A 24,008-nucleotide genomic window follows, 5' to 3' on the forward strand; every position below is an offset into this window, starting at 1 on the left:
GCAATGCACTCCTTTGTCATGTTAGCTGGTTGTCACCCAGAGGAGGCTGTTTTCAGTGGTGCTATTTATGTACCTAAGTTGTAATGAAAGGTGCTATAGGAATCCAACTATTGCTGCATGTACAATAACACCATGTGGCTAAAATGGGAAATTTAACTTCTACAGTGATTGCTTTTCCCTAGAGTAGTTAGAGGGTTTGGCTGGATTCAGTCTGTGTCATTTCTAAGCAACACACATTTTCATAGGTTGAAGGGTTAGTAGCTTTACAAAGAAGTTCTGAACTATGCCAAAAAAACCCTCTTGCTTTCCTTTGTCATAACTTCAATTACAAAACTTTCACTCAAAGTTGATGCTGTGTAGAACTACAATCCACTGACTGCAAAACATCCAAGCTGTTTAAAAATCATATAGTTTACTACTTAAATAATTTTTCTACTGACTTCCAGACATTTGGAGGCAATTAGCTGCCAATTCTGCAACACACCAGCAGTAAAACCTCTTGCTAGGAAGGCAGAACCACCAAGACAGACTTAGAAATGTAGGTTTGCCAGTACATATTAATCTCTTGCCAATCCCTCCATTTACTTTCAGAAGCTGGGCACCTATCCTCAAACCTTTGAGAAGGAAAAAAAAAGTAGTTCCCAGAATATTTTTTTCTACAAGGCATATTTTGATATTTCCTGTACAGCTCTATTATTAACTTCATGGCATGGCTATTATGCAATAATTTTTTCTTTAAAGGATCTTGTAGTATTGGAGTGAAACAGTGTGCAAAGAATAAGTCAGTACATTCTAGCTTCTGTACTTCCTAGGTAAGAAAACTGTCTTACGTACACAGAAGAATTTGATAAGAATCAGGCCAAAGAAACTGAGTGTACATTTGACACCTTTTGATGCTTTTCTCAGAGGAGGAGGACTGGAAATGACAAGTTGCTTTTCTGGGTAAGTGTAGTCAACAAGCCATAGATTTTTGCTATGATGGTTGATTCCCTAACCCTGAAGGAAGCACGTATCCTCTCCAAACTCTGACTATACCTTCAGTCTCAGGCAGACACCTTCAGCTCCCGAGGATTTTAATGGGAGCCATGCATGCATCTGAGAATAGAATATGGCATAAAGGGTTTCGGATGGACAATTTGCAGTGGGGACGGCGTAAAGCAGAGTGGCTTATGGTCAGTAAAATTTGGGGGGGGGGGGGGAGCAGGGCCTTTGAAGACTTAGTAAACCGTAGGTGTTGGTTTTATCCATAAAAAACAGGCCAAAAGAAGAGCAGATAAACTGTTTTTAAAAGGCCCTGTTTTGTTACCAGACGTCTGAATGTGTTGTGAAGACTCCATCCTTCAGTGACTCTGGGGACATCCAACGCACGGGAAGCAAGCCTTTCCCTCCTTTCCGATAGTAATCTGTCTCGTAGATATCTCTGGTCATGCCAAAATCTGGAACGTAGGGAATAAAACGCATGTGTCTACAGGCCAGGATAATTAACATGTCCCAAAGAACCTGCCCAACCGAGAATCACTGCTTCAGCACAAAGTATTTGTGAATTGTCAGCATAATGGTTTACTTCATCAGAGATATACTTCATATATATGTACCTGGTCTCCCAGGGTTTCGTCTCACTCTCACTGAAATCAAAAGGAATCTTCCCACTGACTTCTCTGGGAAGAGAACTGGGTCACGAGTAGGTTTGAATGATTGCATTTATGGGCGTTCTAGAACTGGTCTAGCAGCAGTACTGTTGGATCAGCGTTGGCATTGCCTAGTTCAATGAAGACAAGAACAGTTCCTGCCTACTCTAGGGAGGGCTCTGGCCAGTGCCTTCAGGTTATCACGTTCAGCACAAATTCACACCCAAGATAAAATAAGCAAAATTATGTTTTCAATATATCTACACAATGACACACACTAGGCTCTTTGTACACTGAACTTGGATTCTTTTCCTCTAAAAATCTCAGAAGAAACATGCACTTTTTACCATAGCACTTTGCGCTGGTACCTTTTATCTCATGATTGCAAATGGTTTTTATTTTTAGAGATAAGCCCACCCGCTCCCAAAGCTAATTCAATTTCCTTTCATAGCTTCTATTTCAGATCTCATGGAAGACTATGCTGTTTCTTCCCAAAAAGCTCAAATAGGTAAGCGTTGAACTCGGACCAAATCCCTGACAGTGAAAACTCAGATGGACTTAACTATAAGCACATTTAAGTGTTTGCACAACTCGGGCCTAACACTGTCCATCTGCCTTGTGCTTAACTCTGCCAAACTAAATTCCAGAAAATATTTTGTTTTTATTTTGTTATTAATCACCACATCCAAAATGTTGGGCTCTGGATAAGCAGGTTTAACCCAATAATTTTTATTTGGTTTGTGGGTTAATCCAAACTCAAGTGATTTGATGGTAATTGAGCTATTATCGTTAACCCTTGCTGTTGAAATTGCAAGGCGAAGGTGCAAGTCACTTCACCAACAAGCTCAAAACACGTGGGCTTTATCAGAGTGAAGTGCAGACAGGGGAGGGGAGAATTTCTCAACACTGAGCCATCCTCTTGGCTGTTACAGCAGTGTCGGGCTGGGAAGAGTGGCTGCTGCTCCTTCTTGCTCTTTGCACAGTCTGTCACAATGGGCACAAACGAGGTTGTTTCAATTCAGTGCTGAGCGCTCCCTGGCCTGGAACTGTAGTGAGTCCTCAGATGGAACATATTCATCCCCCAGAATCAAATACTTGACTTAGTAACAATTTAAGGAAATTAAGGTGCCTTTTTCAATGCTGACTGTAGGATTATACTCCCGTTTCATCTGAGTTTAAGGAAGAAAAAAGGAAAGAAAAAAGCACCTCCAATTTTTACAGTGAAGTCTTCAGCCACCATGCAATTCCTTGCAGCGAGATCCCTGTGCACAAATTTGTTAGCGTTGAGGTACGCCATGCCGTCAGCAATCTCTCCTGCCATCTGAATCATCTTCTTCAGAGTTGGAGGAGACTGGCCTGGGTTATTCTGAGCAAGAATAAGTAGGTAGAAGTGTGAGGCAGAAATTGTTTCCACTTCAAAAACTGCAACATGCATTTCTTAATCAGATCATCAGAAGTCAGTCTGAAATGACACCAGGACCAGTCTGAACAAAAACTTATGATTATGAAGACCATACCATCTGCTTAGTGGGAAACTCATGTCTTCTTTCTCCACCCACATAAAGCTTGGTTACAATTAGCTCCTGTATAGTAACACATTCTATTTTGGGGAATACAAACAAGTTTTGCTTTAAACTGGTCATTTTTGCTATTAAAGTTCTCCTAAGGGTTTTAAGAAATAACCTTCTCACATTACTTCAGAATTGGATATTGAGTGTGCTACTATCAGCATGAACAAAACAGAAAATGTTACAAGATACTGTTAAATTATTTCTCCTGACATCGAGTGACGTGATCCCTCTTGAATTACTTATATACTCCTGCAAAAGGGGGGGAAAAAAGCCCTTTAGATAATTTTTGTAAAATAGATTTACTCATGATCATCAATTAAAGGTATATGCAGCTTTTACTACCACGGCTATTAGCTGTACTATGCTGGAGGGCAACATCTGAAATGGTGGCACATACCTCAGCACATCATACTGTGGCTTAACATCTGCCAGTGCAAATTTGACTAAGACTTATTCCTCCGGCTACAGGATAAGCAGTGTTGGATAGTGGGTTGAGCAGGAAAGTAGAAGGCAGAACTCCTGAGCAGATCAAATCACTAAACTTTCACTCTGTGTGTGTGTTTGGGGTAGAGGGAGAAGGAGTTAATGATACTTATCTATAGTTGATGGTGTTTCAGGTTTATGATAATTGTTCAGCACTTTCAAAATATGTGTTAAATGTTTATTATTTTGAGTCTCTCCACTCCTTCTCTGGGAACCCTTCTAAGTTCCCCAATTCCTAAATGGGACGGATCTCAAAGCAAAGGACCCACAGGGATGGATCTAAGGAAACCTGGAAAAATTCATCCATCTGAAGGTATGCAATTATTATACTTTACTGACAGCAAGGACCAATGTAAGCTGGGACCCTTTGTAGAAGGGCCAGGACTGTGTGGTGAAATCAGTGGCTCAAGCACCTATGACAGTCAGTCAGGAAGGAGCCAATCCACTGCATGTATCCAGAACAAAGAGTTAAGTATGAGAAGCACTGTAAGATACAGTAACTCCTTGCTTATCATCATCCTGGTTAACGTTGTTTCGTTGCTGATCTATTAGAAAACATACTCATTTAAAGTTGCACAAAGTTTGCTTATAATGTTGTTTGGCCACGGGGGCTAGGAACCAGGGTCGGCCGACAGCCCCCCATCAGCTCCCCTCCACCGCCTCCCGCCCACCAGAAGCCCTGTGAATCAGCAACCGCGCCTCCTGCTCACAGCAAGCACTTTTCGGGTGAGGGTGGGGGGGAAGAGAGAGACACAATAAGTCAGCATGCAGAAGAGAAAAACAGACTAAACAGTATTCCTTTCGGTAATTCTCTTGTTTATGTCATCACTGCTCCCTGTCTCCAAAGTCTATTGAATTTCATTACCTTTGCTCTTGATAAGCTCCTCACTATGACCCAGGACCTGCACCTTTACAAAACAGCCTTGGCCTCAGTGCTGAGAAACTAGCCCAATCCTTATGTAATCCATATTCCCGTTAAATGATGGGGTACAGAAAAGTGATTTTCAGCAACCTGCCTTTTGTTTCATAAAATGCCCTTCATTTTACACCTAAGTTTCATTCACATGAACCAGGTGTTCGCTCTCTGTTGCTGTAAATTATTTACGTCACAGAAAAGTGCTGAGCCCATTTTATACATGGCCAACATTAATTTGAGCAGGAAGTGGCCTATAACATTATTTCCTAACCTTTCGGGCCCTGTAATGTACGTGAGTGATTTTATCTATTAGACTGACAGGGCTGAATATTAAACATCCTGTGCATGACTAAATATTTGTGTTTATTGCAAAGTGCTCATGCATAATTTATGTCAAAACCAAAGGGGCACCATGTAGGGCTTCATCCAAGAGCAATTACCCCCTTCTCATGCATTTTTTTCAATGATTGTCCTGTTTTGCAGCTTTTTCAAGAGTCAGATTAGGCAAAAAAAGATGCAATTCAAACCTGAAAAACAGGCATTCAGTGATAGAGGTAGGACATAAGCATGCTATGGTACACATTATTCTACCGTCCCTGTGAAAAATGCTCTTTTGGCATAAGGAGCAGCAGATCACAGAACCGCTGGAGTTTCATAAACAGAGCTCAAAGAGAAAAAAAGATAATTGCGAGAAAGAAGATAAATGTCATTCTGTATATAAGTATTTAACTCCTTAAATGCACAGGTCGGACACAGGGAAGTGAGCAAAGAGGGACAAGAACTCAGAGAAGGTGCTGAAGAGCCCGGGGCATGAACACCCCGGAAAGGACAGCAGTGAAATGATGAAGCTGATTGTTCAGTTACTGGACTCCTATTATAGCTAGTAATGAAGGTTAGCTGCCAGCAGGGCAAGTAAACTATGCACGACACTTAGTTCACAGATTAAAAAGAAAAAAGAACGAGGAAAATTATGGGACACAATGAAGATACCAGTTGGCTTTAACACGAGGAGTGAACTAGAGCTAGTCCTGCATTTCTGCAATGGTCTCCTTTTAGATAATATGTAATTTAACAAAGACAGGGCCACAACCTTTAAAATAAAGGGAGTGGAGGAAATAAGATATGATTAAAGTGAGACACACAAAAAGGTCTGCAGAAACCTGCTAACCTACGCATCAGAAACCTTGGGTATTGCGTACTAAAGCAAAGACCAGTGAGGCTCTGCAGCTGTGCCAAGCCAGTGCAGGTAACTGGGCCAATGTGCATGAGGAAGGTTTACATCAGAAACCACTAACAAGGACAGCTGCTCCAAACAAGACAGGAGACTGACAGCCTGGGCAAGTTTGGGGTGTTGAACTCATTACCTTTTCTTGCAAGTGAAGGAAAAATACCCCAACCCATACACGCACCTCTGTGTCCGGCCGCAGAGATCTCAGATAACTCTTGAGATCCCCGCGTGTCATGAGCTCCATGATAACCAGTGTTGGTTGGCCTTGCGAGACAACTCCAAGCAGCCGCACCTGAAAGAGAAAAGTTAAGATTATCCAGCAAATATGGCTGATTATTACTGGGGAAATTATTAACCAATTAAAAGCCTGGTTATTAACTAGGAGTGGCCCCAGTCTGGAACTAACACTCACAAATCTTGGGAAGAGTTTGGAAAAGATTTCGATTCAAACTCTGTGGCAGCCGCCATCCCTATGAATGCATTATCACGACGCACATTGCGAGAGCCGTGTGACAAGGATGCACTTTCCTTTAGCATGCTGCTTTAGGTGGTCTTGAATCTTGGTATCATGGAGTCAATCAAGCCTGGCACTCGATACCTTCATACCAGTAACTATGGTTACGTTAAGGGAAGCTGTGCTCAATTTCAAGCAACTTACCACATGATGACAATTGAACTCCTTCATGACTGAGGCCTCGTTTAAGAACTCTATCCGTTCACGCATGCTTGCAGACTCATTGACAGTTTTGATGGCCACTCTAGTTTCTGGCTCGTCCTTCACCACTCCCTTAGCTATTCCCTCGTAAACCATTCCAAAGGAGCCCTGCCCAAGCTCCCGGCACATGGTGATCTTCTCACGGGGCACTTCCCATTCATCCGGAACATACACTAGAGTTAAAGAGAAAAGCCAATGACATTCCACACACAGTTGTGCCAATAGGGAGAAGACTTGTGGCTTCAAGATAAAAAACAAACAAACAAAAAACAAAAATGAATTGTGAGTAGCAAAAAGCACACAGCATGAGGACATAAGCATCAAGCTACACATACAATTGTTTCCATGGTCTTTCCAGACAGTCTACCTACCTTAGGTTTTTACATAGCACCTAGAGACTCAAGATTTTTTTCTCCCCTCTCTGCAGAAACCCCAGCCATAGCAGTCAAAGGAACAAGCTACAATCCCAAACATCAGTGCTTTATGTTGCCATCATGACTACCAAGATGGCTCTCTTGAGATGACCTTTAGCAGAGGCCATCAACTTCATGGCAAGTTTCAGTTCTATCTAAGATTGTGATTATTTGATTGTTCCCAGCCTAAGGCATATACAAATCTTAAAGGATGGCAACTGTGGTGGAGAAAAGGAAGCATAACTATGGCTCTAGCATAATGGAAAATGACGAGGGAACAACTATGTGCAAACTCAGTATACAAAACATGAGTTGCAAAGCCAACCACGGTGCGTAGAACCATGGTGCAGCAGGCTTTTTCTGGCAACTTTTCCTTTTAGATTCCTCCATGCAGCACCAAACAACATGCATACTTTCAACTCCGTGTCTGGAGATGCATCCTCTATTGGGGATTGATTTTATAACCACAGGGGAACGGACTAACAGGCTGTTTACATCACTTCTGATCACTCACACCCAAAGCCTATTGCTCCCACAAAGACAGGACTTGTGCAGTAGTGACCCTTTGATAGGAGGCACACAGGAGACCTCACTGCTGGGAGGGATTATTGCTACAGGCAAGAAAACATCTGAGCTAGGATTGGTCCTGCTGCAGCCGCCTGTCAATCACCGAGGGAGGATGCAGAACAGCCACCAGCTCTGGACTGGTGCAATTAATGAATGCTAACAGACCCTTAAAATGGTGCTACTGTAACAAGCAGCAGAGAAGAAGGGAGACAGCTGCCTCCCTTGCAGAAATTGTTAGCTTTCGGGAACTTTCAGCTCTTGTAGACAGATTAAAGCACACTGTCTGGCTTAACCCTAAAGAGGGGAGTTAATGTCTCAAGCTGGCACCTTTTAAGTCCTGTTCTCCTCCTTCACTACTACTAAGAACTTCGCAAATATTTAATCTATACAGCAAGCACACACACATTACTTTGATTGTAGAAAAATCTAATTCTAGATATTTTTAACGGATTAATTCTGGGTCACTGGATAATCATTAAAGGCTCTCCAGTATGTGCAACACCCAGGCAGGCGCTAAAAGAGTCATGGTCTAGCCCCACTCACCTGAGGACTTATTGAAAGTTAAATTCTGAGTTGAGATCTGCTGTAAGTGTATGGTGTAATGTGCAGTAAAAATCTGGCTCTAATGCCACTCAAACTCATTTCATATGCCACCCCCAAAGTCCTTTCCTTTTCTACTCTTTGCTTCTTGAGGATTCTGAAATTCAGAAGTGATTGTGCACTAGTTACCCTAAATTAAAACTCCACTTAGCTACAAGCTTTAATCACTGAACAGTCAGCTTTAATTCTCACTAGTCCTTTGACTGAATGCAGCTTCATCGGCATTTCCCTGCTCGGGATTTTCAGGATATTCCAAGTACGGTGAAGCACCAGGAAGTTTTCACAATCGCTGAACAAGCTCATCATTCCTCCTTAAACGTGAAATCCAACAGTCAGCAGTAAATCGAGTTCTTGCAGGAGGGTGTGTCCAAAATATACTTCAAACTTAACAGCCTAGAGCTACAGAAATCTTTTTTTTTTTTTTTTTTTTTTTTTAAACTGGCTCACTCAAGTTCTATGAAAATCTTGGTGGGGTTTTTTGGGGGTAGTTGCACTACTTACAGCTGCAAATATTTCACTTGAAACAAGTGTAACTTAAATCCGAAGCAGGACTTCTCCATTTATTTATTTATTTGTTTGTTTTGAAGTCAGGAAGGGCAGTCACTAGGATGCCCCTTCTTCTAGCCTCTCCCTATATTTAAAAGATGAGGTCCTCAGCCCCTTAACTGCAGGCCATATACACAACATAAAGGGGACAGAGGGAGCCCTAAAAGCCCAACACAGTATCTGACTTTGGGGCAAGGGCTGTATCTCACTGTGTGATGGCACAGTGCTTAGCACAATGGGGTCCTGATCTCAGTTGGGGTTTTTAGGTGCTACCAGAATACAAATATCTATCTATATTTCGAGATGAGAATTTAAGAACAGTTACAAGTATATAAAATCAAGTTGAAACTAGCATTAAAGAATTGTTTCATCAGCTAGAGAACAACCTTCCTCCTTTATATTACAGGATATGAACACAAAGGGATATAGATTATGTTAAACATGTGTACTTCTTTCCACATACAATTTCCACCCGTGAAGTGTCTGATGGCCCACAGCACTATTTATCTGCATCTTCAAATGTGCAAATTCTTTTGACTGTCTTACTCTTCTACAAATTAGAAGGGCCAGTAGTTTAATAAAGGAGTAATCGCAACTAGTTTTAGCATTTAGATTTGTTTTAAAATGTCAGAAGCTTATACAGCAGCATCACTTGCCCCATAACCTCAGCCGCGCAAAACACAATGCCATCCACAGCCTCAGAAACAACTCTGACATCATAATCAAAAAGGCTGACAAAGGAGGTGCTGTCGTCATCATGAATAGGTTGGAATATGAACAAGAGGCTGCTCGGCAGCTCTCCAACACCACTTTCTACAAGCCATTACCCTCTGATCCCACTGAGGGTTACCAAAAGAAACTACAGCATTTGCTCAAGAAAGGCCCTGAAAAAGCACAAGAACAAATCCGCACAAACACACCCCTAGAACCCCCAACCAGGGGTATTCTATCTGCTACCCAAGATCCATAAACCTGGAAATCCTGGAAGCCCCATCATCTCAGGCATTGGTACACTGACAGCAGGATTGTCTGGCTATGTAGACTCCCTCCTCAGGCCCTACGCTACCAGCACTCCCAGCTGTCTTAGAGACACCGCTGATTTTCTGAGAAAACTACAATCCATCTGTGATCTTCCTGAAAACACCATCCTGGCCTACTATGGATGTAGAAGCCCTCTACACCAACATTCCACACAAAGATGGACTACAAGCCGTCAGGAACAGTATCCCCGATAATGTCACGGCAAACCTGGTGGCTGAACTTTGTGACTTTGTCCTCACCCATAACTATTTCACATTTGGGGACAATGTATACCTTCAAATCAGCGGCACTGCTATGGGTACCCGCATGGCCCCACAGTATGCCAACATTTTTATGGCTGATTTAGAACAACGCTTCCTCAGCTCTCGGCCCCTAATGCCCCTACTCTATTTGCACTACATTGATGACATCTTCATCATCTGGAGCCATGGAAAAGAAGCCCTTGAGGAATTCCACCATGATTTCAACAATTTCCATCCCACCATCAACCTCAGCCTGGACCAGTCCACACAAGAGGTCCACTTCCTGGACACTACAGTGCTAAGCAGTGATGGTCACATAAACACCACCCTATACCGGAACCCTACTGACCGCTATGCTTACCTACATGCCACCAGCTTTCACCCTGACCACACCACACGATCCATTGTCTATAGCCAAGCTCTGCGATACAACCGCATTTGCTCCAACCCCTCCGACACAGACGAACACCTACAAGATCTCTATCAAGCGTTCTTACAACTACAATACCCACCTGCTGAAGGGAAGAAACAGATTGACAGAGCCAGAAGAGTACCCAGAAGTTACCTACTACAGGACAGGCCCAACAAAGAAAACAACAGAACGCCACTAGCCATCACCTTCAGCCCCCAACTAAAACCTCTCCAACGCATCATCAAGGATCTACAACCTATCCTGAAGGACGACCCATCACTCTCACAGATCTTGGGAGACGGGCAGAGAACACTTCAACCTCTTTGGTCACTCTATTACAGACCTAAAAGTGGCAATTCTTCAACAAAAAAATTCAAAAACAGACTCCAATGAGAGACTGCTGAATTGGAATTAATTTGCAAACTGGACACCATTAACTTAGGCTTGAATAAAGACTGGGAGTGGATATGTCATTATACAAAGTAAAACTATTTCCCCGACTTTATTTCCCCACCCCACCCCCCACTGTTCCTCACATGTTCTTGTCAAGTGCTGGAAATGGCCCACCTTGATTATTACTACAAAAGGTTTTTTCCAGCCCTGATCTCCTGATGGTAATAGCTCACCTTACCTGATCACTCTTGTTACAGTGTATATGGTAACACCCATTATTTCATGTTCTCTGTGTATATAAATCTCCCCACTGTATTTTCCACTGCATGCATCCAATGAAGTGAGCTGTAGCTCACGAAAGCTTATGCTAAAATAAATGTGTTAGTCTCTAAGGTGCCGCAAGTCCCCCTTTTCTTTTTGCGGATACAGACTAACACGGCTGCTACTCTGAAACCTATCAAAGACAGGTTTTCATGAACTAATTTTTCATTTCAGTTAAAACAACTAAACAGTAACACTAGACAAGTGGATGAGAATCCAAACGTGAAACTGCTCTGTCTAGTTTGGCTGACTGAGCAAATTGCAAGAAGACACACAACTTTTAAAAACTACTGTTTCAGTTGATTAACTGTGGTGGCATTATACATTCCCACTGAAAGACTCTCGATATGTGAGTAATACAGGTAAAGCAAGCAGAGTTTTAGGTTGATTGTGTCCTATTATATCTCTGCCTCCTTCAAAATGGGGCTTGACCTGATCTCACACAACAGAATATATTAAAGTAAAAGCATCAGAAGCTCCAGGCCACACTTACCATCAGAAGCACTGAAGTACTCAGGGTTCACAGAAGCATAAAGCACTCCATTGCCTAGTCGGTCACTATTCCTGTCAAAACACAAGTTGTATTTTTTTTTCATCCTTAAAAACACAACTAACGTTTCCAATCCTCCTCTTCCTTGGCTCTTCCCCCTATTTACTCCACCACGTGTCCTGTTGCTTCTTAAATGTGGCGCGCGGAGGGGTTTTCAGATGAGATGAGAGAGGAACTGACTTCATTGATCTAACAGAGTTCTTGTTCTCCCTGCTGCATATGCCGACACCTGCCGCACCAACTAAGAAAATGGCCTGAACAGTCTTCCTGGGAGACCCCCTCCCCCAGTTCCGTTCCAGTCGTCTTTATACCGTATCTGCACCACAGAAGAATGAATATGAAACATTTTAATGTGCTAGGTTGTCAGCAACTTATTTTACGGTCCAGTACTGGTAGATTTATAAACGATCATCAAGGCTATGCAGAGGTGACCAAACATTTCATTCCCTGGGCTGGAGCAGGCTTGGGATGAGCTGGCAAGGTTTGTACAAGATAAAGGTCGGGTGAGAGAGGGGTGTCAATTAGCAAACCTATAAGGCCAGAATAAACAGAGCCAGTAAAAACTATCTATCTGGTACAGATAGAGATTTGGTAGATGCTATGTGTAAAGTCAATGTAAACAGTAGTTATCGGGAGTTTTTTCAGTAAGTACAGGCAGTCCTTGACTTTACAACGTTTGATTTATGACGAATGGCACTTAGGACGTTTCTGAATTGACACCCTGATTCAACATACGACAATTGGTTTCAACTTTATGACGTTCGGTCCCGCAATAGAGTGGATTGCGGTTCCGAGTTACGACTTTTCGACTTAAGACACAATTGTAAGGAATCAATCGTGTGGAAAGTCCGAGGACTACCTCTATATCTGAGGTGGGAGAAGGGATTAACGTAAATCTCTACATGCAAAAACAGCCAAAGCTTATTTAAACGTTGGTGCAAATTCTAAATTTTCCTTTTCTTCATTAAAAAAAGTTCAGCAATTGTGAAGAGGCTACCAAGATGCAAAATACCAAGTATGTTCACTTGGATTGACTACAATCTGTCCAGCAAATAAGGTTTTGTGGTTTCCAAAGTGATTCAAATTGTCGGCTAAACCTCTGGTCTATAAGGTTCTATGTTTGCTATCATTGTACCAATGGAGATACATTCCCAAAAGACCATCCCTCCTCATTTCCCTCCCCTCAAGCTCAGCATGTAATGAAAAGCCTCTCCACAACTCCCTCAGCAGACAGATGCTCATTAGTAACTCAAAACATCATCTCCCGATAAGAGAAAAATCTGCTTTAGTTTATACTGTGTGGGCCTCCAAACACCACATTGGTTTCAAATTCAAATTTTCCCTATGGGCATTCAGTTCAAAATGAACATTTCCTCCCACAGTTTAGTCTCCCTCACGAGTGTATGCAAGATCTCACCTCTTTTTGTTAAAGACATACAGCATTATTAGCAACCCTCCAATGATCAGCAGCACTGCAATGGGGAGCACAATTATCAAGTGCAGGAAATTCCCATAGTCTGCCGCTGAAATAGACAAGAAAACAAAATTCTTATGTTGCTATATAATTTCTACCACCACGAGAGTTTTCCGCCTACACAATACATTGCCATACTGCAAAATCAGAAAATTCAGTTTTTTTGTCTGAAGTATAGAAATTTCTTCAAGAAGACTCCCTAACAATAAATGACTAGCGAACCCGAAACCTGAGAAAGAGGACAGCATTAATATTGTAAAAGAGCAGCATTCTGTTTAATTGAGTTTTGGTTTGACTACATATGTTTATGGTCTGATGTTGTTCTTTAAATGATTAATGCACGCGTATCCTTTTAAATTATTTATACACATCTATATGTAAAGACAGCATGCACACAAATATTTTGTTGCTCTAATTTCACCTCAAAATTCTATCAAAATTTGTTTTATTACAAATGGGAGAAGAGGACACATGGGTATTTTTCCTGGATATATTGAGGGTAATAAATGTATCGGCTTTGCAAATAAGCAGAAATAAAAATAAGATGTGCAGATGTAGGAGAACAAGATGAGATGTCTATGGTAGCCTTAAAGCACTGGGTGGAATTTGTGTATGTAATTCATCCTTTACTGATTTGTTTCTGTGTAAAACAATTCCATCATTTCCAGTGTCACTACCCCGACTTGCGTCAACATGTTGATCTTTTGTCAAAATGCCACTTGAGTTCCACAGTAGGAAAAAAACAGCTAAAAATGAAATTGTAACGATGCTCCATGCAAATAAACTTAGCTTCTTGTATCACATTAATGCATACCATAGGTATTCCATATTGACACAAGTTCCAGATTCCAATTCATAATACTGCTGTATGGTTATTCCTAGCAGTACATTTTCACCCAAGATTAGTATACCACAGGGACAACATTTACTATTATTAAATGTGTTTCTACAGATACACTAACCTATACATGTATATACACGCGCAAAACAGAACAGGACCTAGCCTCAAAAGGTACTTTTCATTCATAAGCACTTTCCAATGAAGAGAATGTAGAACAGCTCCAAAGAAACATGCACAACTGAGGAAGTATATAGAGAACTTAGGAAGGATGTTCAAAGTCCCAGTCATGCATGCAAACAACAGGAATAAGTGAGATAATTGAGGAAGTAAGCTAGAAACCACAGATAATTTGACGCAACCTATAAAATTCCTCTTACGTTTGGGTTGTACGTAGAAAGACACTGGTTCAGTCCATGATCCATTTCCAGCTAGAGAGGTGGCCTGAACTCTGGCAGAATAGTTCCCAGGGTTTAGATGAGTTAGTTTTGCTCCTCCAAACTTCCTGTATTCCTGTCTAGAAACACATTCCCGTTTCTCCTGAAAGAAGAAGAAAGGCTTGTACTACATGTAAATATTTTTATACTTGTAACTGTCAGGAACTCAATAAGGTCACAGATTTTGCTGGGCTTTGCATTGCACATTCATGATTTAAGCTTGTTTCTTCAACTAAAATCAGAACAGTTCTCCCTTTGTGCCATTTAAGCATATTTGGAATCCAACAATGGTAAAAGTAAGTTAAACAAGGGAGGGATTGTAACATATTGGCTAGAAAGAGAGACTGGGAGTCGGGATTCCTTGTTTCTATTTCAAGTACCGCCACAGTTGCTCGACAAATCACTTAAATCTTCACCCATCTGTAAATTGGGCATAATACTTAGAAATTGTCTCAGAGGTGTGTTGCAAGATTCTATCTACAAATCCTTGGATGAAAGCTGCTGCTAACAGCACTATTAAAATAAAGGGAAAACTTGTTGCTATACGACTGCTCTTACAAATTTGCTTATTTTGCTTTAGCAAATAGCTAATAGTTACATTAGTATCTGCAGTTCTCTATTTTTCCACCAATACTGACCACTGTGCTATATTTGTACTACACCTCTACCCTGATATAACGCTGTCCTCGCGAGCCAAAAAAATCTTACTGCGTTGTAGGTGAAATCGCGTTATATCGAACTTGCTTTGATCCACCGGAGCGCACAGCACCCCCCCCAACGGAACACCACTTTACCCACCTTATATCCGAATTCACGTTATATCGGGGTAGAGGTGTATATAGTATTGAAATCTGTTCATAACTGTATCAAAGTCTACCTTAAACAGCAAAGCACCTTTATTTCTTTAAAAAAATATTCAGCTTAACAGGAGAACTAAAAAGGGGGAAATTTGGGAGGAATACAAAATTTAGTTGTATTTTAAATATTAAATCCTAAAGGTCCTTTTTACTTTCTTTAAAATAAGTGATCTCATTAATAAAGCATTTCCTGGGCACATGGATCTCTAAGAACTCTAAAAACTTTACACAAACAAAAATCACCCTCCCACCTAGAAAATGTGGGCTCACCTAGAATGAAATCAAGTAATTTTTTTTTAACAATGCACACCAAGGCTTAATAACATAGGAGATCAATTTAGCATGGGCCCTGGAGGGTAACGGCTCTGAGTCTTGTGAAAAGTAGCACATGAGCGTCAATAACCACATGTGCCCAGGACCTCAGCTTTAAGTCACTCATACCGTATTAAGCCATTCGATAAATACTGATTCAAAAAACAAAACAAAACAAAACAGACTAGTGTATTCACACCAGGGTTATCTCAATGGGACTTCCATCCAAATATTTGACTCAATCTGTCCCTCTACAGCTTGACAGAGTTGACCAGACCACAGGTAGGAAGGACAAACTACATGTGAGATTAGTTCCAACAGAACCCCTCGCCCCTCAAACAAACATGTCTTTGGTCAATCCTCACCTCTCCATGCTGCCCATATTTGATTTCATACATCAGTATCAATCCATTCGGGCTTACGGGTTCTGACCACTTCAGATAGATGGCATTATCTTCTTTGCCTTCCCACATTACTGTTCCTGGAATGTTATCTGCTCCGTCTACAAAATAATTAAAGGATAATAATAATTTTGATGTAGCACAAACAGCATTGCAGCCTGTCTGAATTTGAGACAATTGCTGGGACAAGTCAGGTGAAGATATTAAAAAACAAAATTCCTAACTACTCCTTAGGAGCCAGAACAGCACAATAAATATTGCTCAAACCCCCAGAGAGCAAGGAGTAAGCACTTGAAGGCTTGTTGGAGAGATTAGTATTGCCTGAACAATACTGTTACAGCTGATGCAGTGCACAGGCCTAAAAACATCAGGACACAATAAGTAAGTGATCTAATACAAAGTACAGGCTGAAGAATTTAGTATATTAGTGATGGTTCTTTCTTCAGACCTCCAAAGTACTCCCCAGGCTAGTGAGTGAAAGTCATGCTGATCTAACGGCTGCAGAAGGCCCGAAGTAGCAGCAGTAGGTGTTGCATCTCTGCAGAGCTACTTGCAGAATAGCGTCCACATGACAGGATGCACAGACAGAGGCTTGCCAGAAAAACAGGCACAGGTTGGGGTCTGCACGGAGGTCAAAACTGGCTCCATTATCACAGCATGTGGGTGGTCAGTGTAGGGACAGTATCTGCAGCATGTGCAGACACAACTTACGATGGAGAGACATCAGTGCTCTTCGCCTTATCCCCAGCGCATCTGGTTGTGGAAATTATTCAGCAGGCTGCCTGGGGACTATCAATACCGGTCCAGCCAAACAATGTATGTACTAGGTTCAAAAGCCCACATGATCACAAAGGCCCTCAATTCTGCGAATTCACAGGCTAAGATTTTGGGAATGTTTGTTTCCTTTCCCCGATCTCATGGATTTCCCTACTTACTCGAAATAAACAATACCTCTGCATTGTACAGACAATGGCTGGCTCTGGATTATGATAGCATATCCTTCCAGAAAGCAAAACTACCACCATTTTGCATCAAAAAGAAACCAGACATCTGCTGGAGTTAGGACTGAATATGGGTTTATACTGAAATCAAGTCTTTTCTTCTCAGTAGATGAACAATCTGCATAAGCTCAAGACTTACTACAGTGATTGCAAACAGTTGTGAGAGTACCCAGTACTCCATATTTGAGATAGGCTAATTGTTTGTGATTGTCCATAAAAAGTGACACAATACTGTTTCCATTCCCAGATTGGAGGAGTGCACTAGCATTCCATGGCAGAGGAAACATTTTGTTTTCACAGCAACCACTCACACAAGTAAAACTCAAACATCTGTGACCAGGCCAAAGTGAATTGATTAGAAATTGCGAACAAATATCCATGGACTACAGCATGTCAGGAAAGGCACACTTAACCCTCCTGCATCAGGGTGTCTGAGGGGTTCAGGAAACCATTCCCACTCCCTCCCTGCACGTGTGGACAGATTTGCAGAGTTATCTGGGCAGACAATGGGGATTATTTACCCTCCTCTGCAGCAGTGAACAGTGCCATAGGCTGGAAGGCTGGACCCTGGAGTTTAAGGACTAATAGAAGGTGTTGATCCAGTAAGATAACATTTTACCTAACTCTCACATTTAAAAAATATGTTTATTTTTTGCATTAAAAAAATCCTTTAAAAAACCTATTATTTTATATTTGGTTTTCAAAGCTTTGTCTCCCTGTGTGTATCTAAGACACGTTACCACCCAGAAAATGAAATATAAAGTTTGAAACTCTGGAGATCGTACCTGCAGGCATGGTTCTTGCAAAAACAAAGTTGGAAGCACTGCAGCCAAGTGTCTCTGCTTCATGATTGCAGCTGTGAATATCAATACGGTAAAGAGTAAAAGGCTGGAGGTGGGAGATGAGCGTCCTTTCCCGGCCCTCCACTTTGCTCTCATAGAATGGATATTCCATCTCACTCTCCTCCACATCAGACACATTGGCAAAATGATCTGGCACCGTTGTGTTCTTGTTCCTACTGGCAAGAGTGGTGTTTGCGATTCGGAACACATCCCTGCGCTTCCGGTCCGGTCTACAGCGAACAAAGGGCAATATATGGAAACAAGTCGTTTTAATGTATTAAGCTTCTCAATTGACCGCAAGTGAAAACTGTAAGTCAGAAAATACGTATGTAATCATCTTACAGATAGACAGAGCCTCCAACTTCCACTGTGCAAGCCTCACTGAGGACAATGTCTTGAATGGCAAAAATGTGCCCAAGGTTGTTACATAAGCGAACTGGATCCATATTTAATGATGGTGATGCTGAAGCCTGCTTTAGAGGCTCAAAATAAAATCAGATGGTACAGGTTTAAACGTCAACTAAAAACTGTGAAAGACAACAGCTGTGCCCTTACAGACATCATTTCCCTGCCATTTCTCAAACCTATCTGTCATGAGGCCTCTAACTGACCAACCTTATGATCAGAAAAAAATCAGCACCATCTAGTGCAGGTGTGTACTGAAACGAGGCCACTAAGTAGCTTGGCAAATCAGCAGCCCAACAAGCATCTCAGTACAGAATGAGAGCCAACATTAACCAGTGTATACTAGTGGCTTGGTTTTCTTGCATTGTTCTGTGTTTTACTAGCAACAGTCAGTCACCGGACATGTTTGGCTTTTGAGAGAAGTCTGTTAACAGCGTCTTCATTTTGTAAGGGAAGTGGTGGGCAAAGGAGCACGAGCATTTTATTAGCACAGTAGAAGACATATAAAATGATCTAGAAAATAGCATGTACATGCCTCAGAAAAGGGAGCTTTTTAATTTGGTCTGTAAAGTTGCATGTGCACCTATGGAACTATGGAAATAAAACAAACATTTGTAATAATCTAGGTATTGAATTAAAAAACAAGTGATCTACAGCAATGATCCTGCAGGTTCTGTTGTTTCACGTTTTAGAATTGACAGTGCAGACAGGCCTTTTTGTCAGTATAGTTACTAACATGGAATCAAGGTGTACACAATAGAATGAATCTAGCTACCACACATCACTGTTACACATCAGAGGTGTCACATGTTCTTCAGTTTGAGATTTGGGTGTTTGTTCTACACAGGAACGCAGACCACATAAACAGGATGACCGCTTCCAGATCCTCCAATCCTAATCAATGAAGTGTTCTTGAGTTAGAGCTGAATTAACCGAACACTGAAGGAGTAAGGTGGCGGGGAGAGAAATCAGGGAAGAATCTACACCAGAAATATTTCCTTCATTGTACCTCACCTCACATTATACCACTTACACAATGATCGTCTATTACTAGGCCAGTGCTGGGTCTATCAAATTACTACAGTGAGGCAATGATTTCAACACATTCCCGATCAAGGAGTGGACATTAAAGTGGAAAAAGTGCCCTGTCAACTAGGAAACAGATTGGAGAAGTAGCTCACTATGAAATAAATAGTCTTAGAACATTCAGCCATATCAAAGAGTTCATCAGAGCTGCGTGCCAAACAACTAACTGTGGGCACATTTGGTTTTGAAACATATTGGTAGAGGTTGGATGAAATTTTTAAGGAGTTCACTAAGGCCAAGCTTACAAGCTTACAGCAGCCCCTGTAAGAGCACTCGTGTAGCCGCATAACAGCTCTTGCGTCAACATAAGACCAGCTCAACGAGCACTTATGCCAGCAAAAGTTATTTCGCTCGGCAAGTGTTCTTTTCACACCCCTGAGCAACAAAAGTTTTGCCAACACAAGTGCTAGTGTAGACATGGCCTTAGATTCTCCCAAATCCTAACGAATCTCAGGTTGCATAAATGTGACTCACACAAGGCAGGCAAACCGCAGCAGACGTATCAACTAATAAATATGAAGACTAAGATAGGACTACCTGTGTTATGAAGCAACATGCCCCATGTGATTAACTCAACTCAGGGCTTGTCTATTCAACCAAAGGCACACTGGGGGGCAAATCTACCTCGCACTAGCCTGCCACGTGCTAAATCGATGCATGGACACTGCTGCCGTGCTCTAGAAATTCCCTCGTGTGCTCTGACCTACTCCCATTTCAAAGCTGAGTAGATCACAGCACACCAGGAAACTCTTAGTGCGAAGTGGCAGCTGGTGCCACATGGTGACGTAATGCATGGCAGGCTGGTGCCGGGTAGATTTACATCCCGGCTTGCTGTGAACGAAGTGTTGGTAGAGACAAGTTCTGAGTAAGTTTAAGCAGGAAATGGGAGAATTTCATAGCAAACAAAAGCACACACACTTTCTCTTTTATAACATGTATCACTGGAGAAGCCACTAGGCCTGTTTGCTGTGCTTTGGTAGAGTCATCATTCATCCCCTTACTCCACTGTAGAGAATAAACCTTTGGACCAGCATAGAAGGACAAGGATGCCCACTTCTGAATTAGAGGACATTTGCGCTTGTGACAAAAAGCAGTGAGATTCACACGAGCCAACTTTTGTCAGTGCCAGTGGATGCTCGTGCCTCCCCCCCAGCCCCTGTCCCAACTCCGCCCCTCCCTGCCCCTATTGGATCCCTCTCCAAATCCCCGCCCGGCCCTGCCTCCTCCCCCAAGCATGCAGCATTCCCCCTCCCTCCCAGGCTTGCCGCTCAAAACAACTGTTTTGCAGCGCAAGCGCTGGGAGGGAGGGGGGAAAAGCAGGACCCAGCGGCGGACTCAGGGGAGAAGGCGGAGCGGAATCAGAGGTGAGCTGGGGGGGGGAGCGGCAAGGGGGGAGCTGCTGGTGGGTGCAGAGCACCCACCAATTTTTCCCCACGGGTACTCCAGCCCCGGAGCACCCATGGAGTCAGTGCCTATGGTGAGACTGGAAAGAAAAATCAACTGCAAAGTCATGTGTTGATGCAAGAACACATCCTGGCAACCAAACAACCAGAAGGAGTGACCTTACCTACCACCACGTTTACAGGATGTGTTAAGATTCGCTCTTTGAAAGTCTCTGAAAAATTTAAACCAGGGTCCTACATTTACTTTAAAAAAGATAGAATAAAAACACAGAACGCGTGGGTGAAAAAATACAGTCACGTTAGGGAAAGACAGAGATCCATGTATTAACCACAAGACAAACATAACTAAAATACTGAGGGATTTGACATCAATGACTTTCTGTCGCGCAGCTGCTGACTTTGCTGGAACACCCAAATGAGGAAAAAATTAGTACCCAAGAAATTAGACAGCCAAAAATAAAGGAAAGTCTTGGGGGAAAAGGCAAGTAAATCCATCTATTTTATGACATAGGGAGAAGGGGATAAACAATGAGAAAATAAAATCACTGTAAAGAAAAAGTAGATCTTTAAAAGAAATGGATATATCAGTGCAAAATCTAATTACCTTCTTAGGGTGTGTCTACACTACTGTCATTACAGCAGGACAATGTTACAGCTGTGCCACTGTCGTGCCATAGCATAGGCGCTTCCTAAACCGATGGAAGGGGTTTTTCCATCCACGTAGGTAATCCACTTCTCCAAGAAGCGGTAGGTAGCTAGGTCAATGGAAGAATCCTTCTGTCAACATAGCCATATCTACCCTAGGATTATGTTGACCTACTCTCGGTGCTAAACGTGTGAAATTTTTCACAGCCCAGAGCATTGTAGCTATGTTAATTTAATTTTTAAGTGGAGACCACGTCTCTATGTGCTAATTGTAGAGTTACAGTTTCTCAGATAGTGAGTGTTACTCGGTTACCACAAGAGAGCAAAAGGAAAGCTGCAGACTAAAGATTCTTGCAGTGCTGTAAACGCAGCCCCAACAGCAATAAAAATTATCTTGTCTCGGCCCAACCCTTCCTGCTGCAATGCTGTACACTTGGGACGTTTAGAAATCACAAACAGGCCAGGGCAGGAGGATGTAACGACACAGATGTATTGGTTTTTAAGCAGCCTGAAAACCGCATGGTCAGATCCTTTTATTTACATGCTGTGTTTCTTTCATAACATCCCAAAGACAAGCAAGACCCCGGTAAAAAGCTAGAAACATAATACACTTCTAATGAGGCTTGTGTTGACACATGAATTAACTTCCCCCCTCAGGGAAAGAAAAGAAAAAAAAAATAGACATCCTTAAGTAAGAAGTTGCTCAGATTTGTCCTATGGAGAAATCTCACCAGGTCATAATCTCACATTTCCCTGACATTCAGACTTCTTAAAAGTCACTTAACTAACTCAGCTATTTACAAGTCTTGTAACTTATCTGATCCTGCTGTTAAATCACCGAAAAGAAAAATATACCCATTATGAAAGCAAGCTGGGGGGCGGCGGAGGGGGGGGGGGAGAAGACTGTAAAACATTCAAAGCATTCTTTATGAATTGCTCCCATTTAAGTTTTAAAACAGTGTAATGTTGATCGTTAATTTGGCTCCTGACCCACTCAGGTCTGAGTGTCACTGCCTTACACAGTCTAAGAGTGTCTTAAATAAGAGTTTTACAAGTTAAGTTTGAGAACAGAAAAATTTTCTTTATCATTCAGTCTTATTTTTTCACGAAGACCACACCTGAACACTTTCTCAAGCCCCATTTAATGCCAACTCCACCTACTCCTCACTAGCCAGGAGAGACAATGAGACTACATGCCCGATCAAAGCTGAAAGCTGATTGCTTACATAATAGTGTTACAGCCACACACAGTATGCTGGCCTTGTGATCCAATTATCTTAAGTAAAAACAGCTTACAAAAGAGGTAAATTAGAAACTCAAGCATCACAACCATGGATGAATTCAATAATACCTGCTCCATGATGCCATATAAAATGGATCTTAATGGATATGTTTCTACTTAACATGGAAACAGCACCCTTTATCATGAAACAGTGTGTACATTTAGTTCTTGGTTACAGTCAAAGCCCAGGAAACCAAAATACAGTCCTTAATTAGTGCAGACATATGAATTAGAAAGCACAACCATTTCAAATTTTGCAAGGCCTCAATATTCCTTTAATTTCCAAACCAGATACACCTTCAAGACGAGTTACCTATGCATTTAAAAGGCCATTTAGAGAAAAAAAACTTGTTTGAAGCCAGTTCTCTGCCGTGGGTTGATCATCCTTGAAACCATTACAGGTGAAGAACTCTTACATGACCTTTGATTCCACAAAGGAGCAAACACAACAAAGGTCCTTGAACAATGTAGGTAAGGACCATTATGATTAGTTAAAACAGGGAGAGCACGGGCTAAAAATCAGTGAAGAAAAGAAGCTGTGAAATAGAAAGACTGCAGATCACCTCTCCCCTTACATGAGGCAGTGTTTATGTGCTTATGGTTCCATTAAAAAAATGCTTTCATGTGTATATACCAAGGGCCCCAGGAAATATCAATCACTGCTAGTCCCCACCTATAAAGACAGCAAAGATCCAACTTCTATTACCTGGGCACAAAGATGGAGTTATGAAGGAAGTTCTCAAAGACTTTCCGGTACTCTGCCTCCTCCTTCTCCGCTTGCTTCTCTGCCTCCGTCTTGGGGCAAGCACAACAAGGTCCTTTCTCTCCCCCACTCCCCTCTGGCTTGGTGGGTTCGGTAGCTTCTTCTGTATCAATGGTCCCATCAGCATATCTCCGAATTGGGACTTTATCTTTAAAAGAAAAGAACAGATGTTGAGGTTTTTTCCCTTATTGCCAGTGGATGCATTAACAATCCATGTTCACCCTTCCCCCTGTACTGGCTGTTATTCACAGAAACGTCAGAGAATAGGTAGCTGCAGCTGCATTTGCTGGTCATGTGAATAATGAGGACGGACAGGTATGAATCTCAGGCATTTTAACACATAACTGCTGTCAGCTCCCTTACCTTTGGAGCAGTAGTTATGTCGGTAAAGATAACTGTCCTGAGGCTGCTGCTGCCACCGTACAATATAGTACGACAGGTTGCCATTGGGGAGAGAGGGTGGATTCCATTTCACTATTAGCTGAGAGGAGGCATTAGATGCTGAAATAACATCCAGTGGGATAGATGGCACTGGGGGGGGAAAAAGGAACAGGGGAAAAAAAATAGGCATTTTTACACACAACTCATATTGAAATATAAAAAGCTGAGCAACAATGCTTCAATTAACTGCTTTGT

General features: G+C 42.0%; 1 protein-coding gene across 8 annotated transcripts in view; it reads right to left on the bottom strand.

Annotated features, from left to right (window-relative positions):
* The window catches only part of IGF1R (insulin like growth factor 1 receptor), a 308,206-nt gene that overhangs the window by 42,085 nt on the left and 242,113 nt on the right, over positions 1 to 24,008 (bottom strand). For all 8 annotated transcript variants that reach the window (XM_073304258.1, XM_073304254.1, XM_073304259.1 and 5 more), the window contains 11 exons: positions 23,736 to 23,903; positions 23,316 to 23,520; positions 17,732 to 18,018; positions 15,910 to 16,046; positions 14,319 to 14,478; positions 13,044 to 13,149; positions 11,570 to 11,640; positions 6,485 to 6,714; positions 6,008 to 6,118; positions 2,835 to 2,994; positions 1,307 to 1,436 (listed from right to left, as the gene is read on the bottom strand). In XM_073304258.1, coding sequence (XP_073160359.1) covers positions 1,307 to 1,436; positions 2,835 to 2,994; positions 6,008 to 6,118; positions 6,485 to 6,714; positions 11,570 to 11,640; positions 13,044 to 13,149; positions 14,319 to 14,478; positions 15,910 to 16,046; positions 17,732 to 18,018; positions 23,316 to 23,520; positions 23,736 to 23,903 — 1,765 coding nt within the window. The remainder of the gene's footprint in view (positions 1 to 1,306; positions 1,437 to 2,834; positions 2,995 to 6,007; positions 6,119 to 6,484; positions 6,715 to 11,569; positions 11,641 to 13,043; positions 13,150 to 14,318; positions 14,479 to 15,909; positions 16,047 to 17,731; positions 18,019 to 23,315; positions 23,521 to 23,735; positions 23,904 to 24,008) is intronic.

This window comes from Lepidochelys kempii, chromosome 10, assembly GCF_965140265.1.
Source record: "Lepidochelys kempii isolate rLepKem1 chromosome 10, rLepKem1.hap2, whole genome shotgun sequence".
Taxonomy (NCBI): Eukaryota; Metazoa; Chordata; order Testudines; family Cheloniidae; genus Lepidochelys; species Lepidochelys kempii.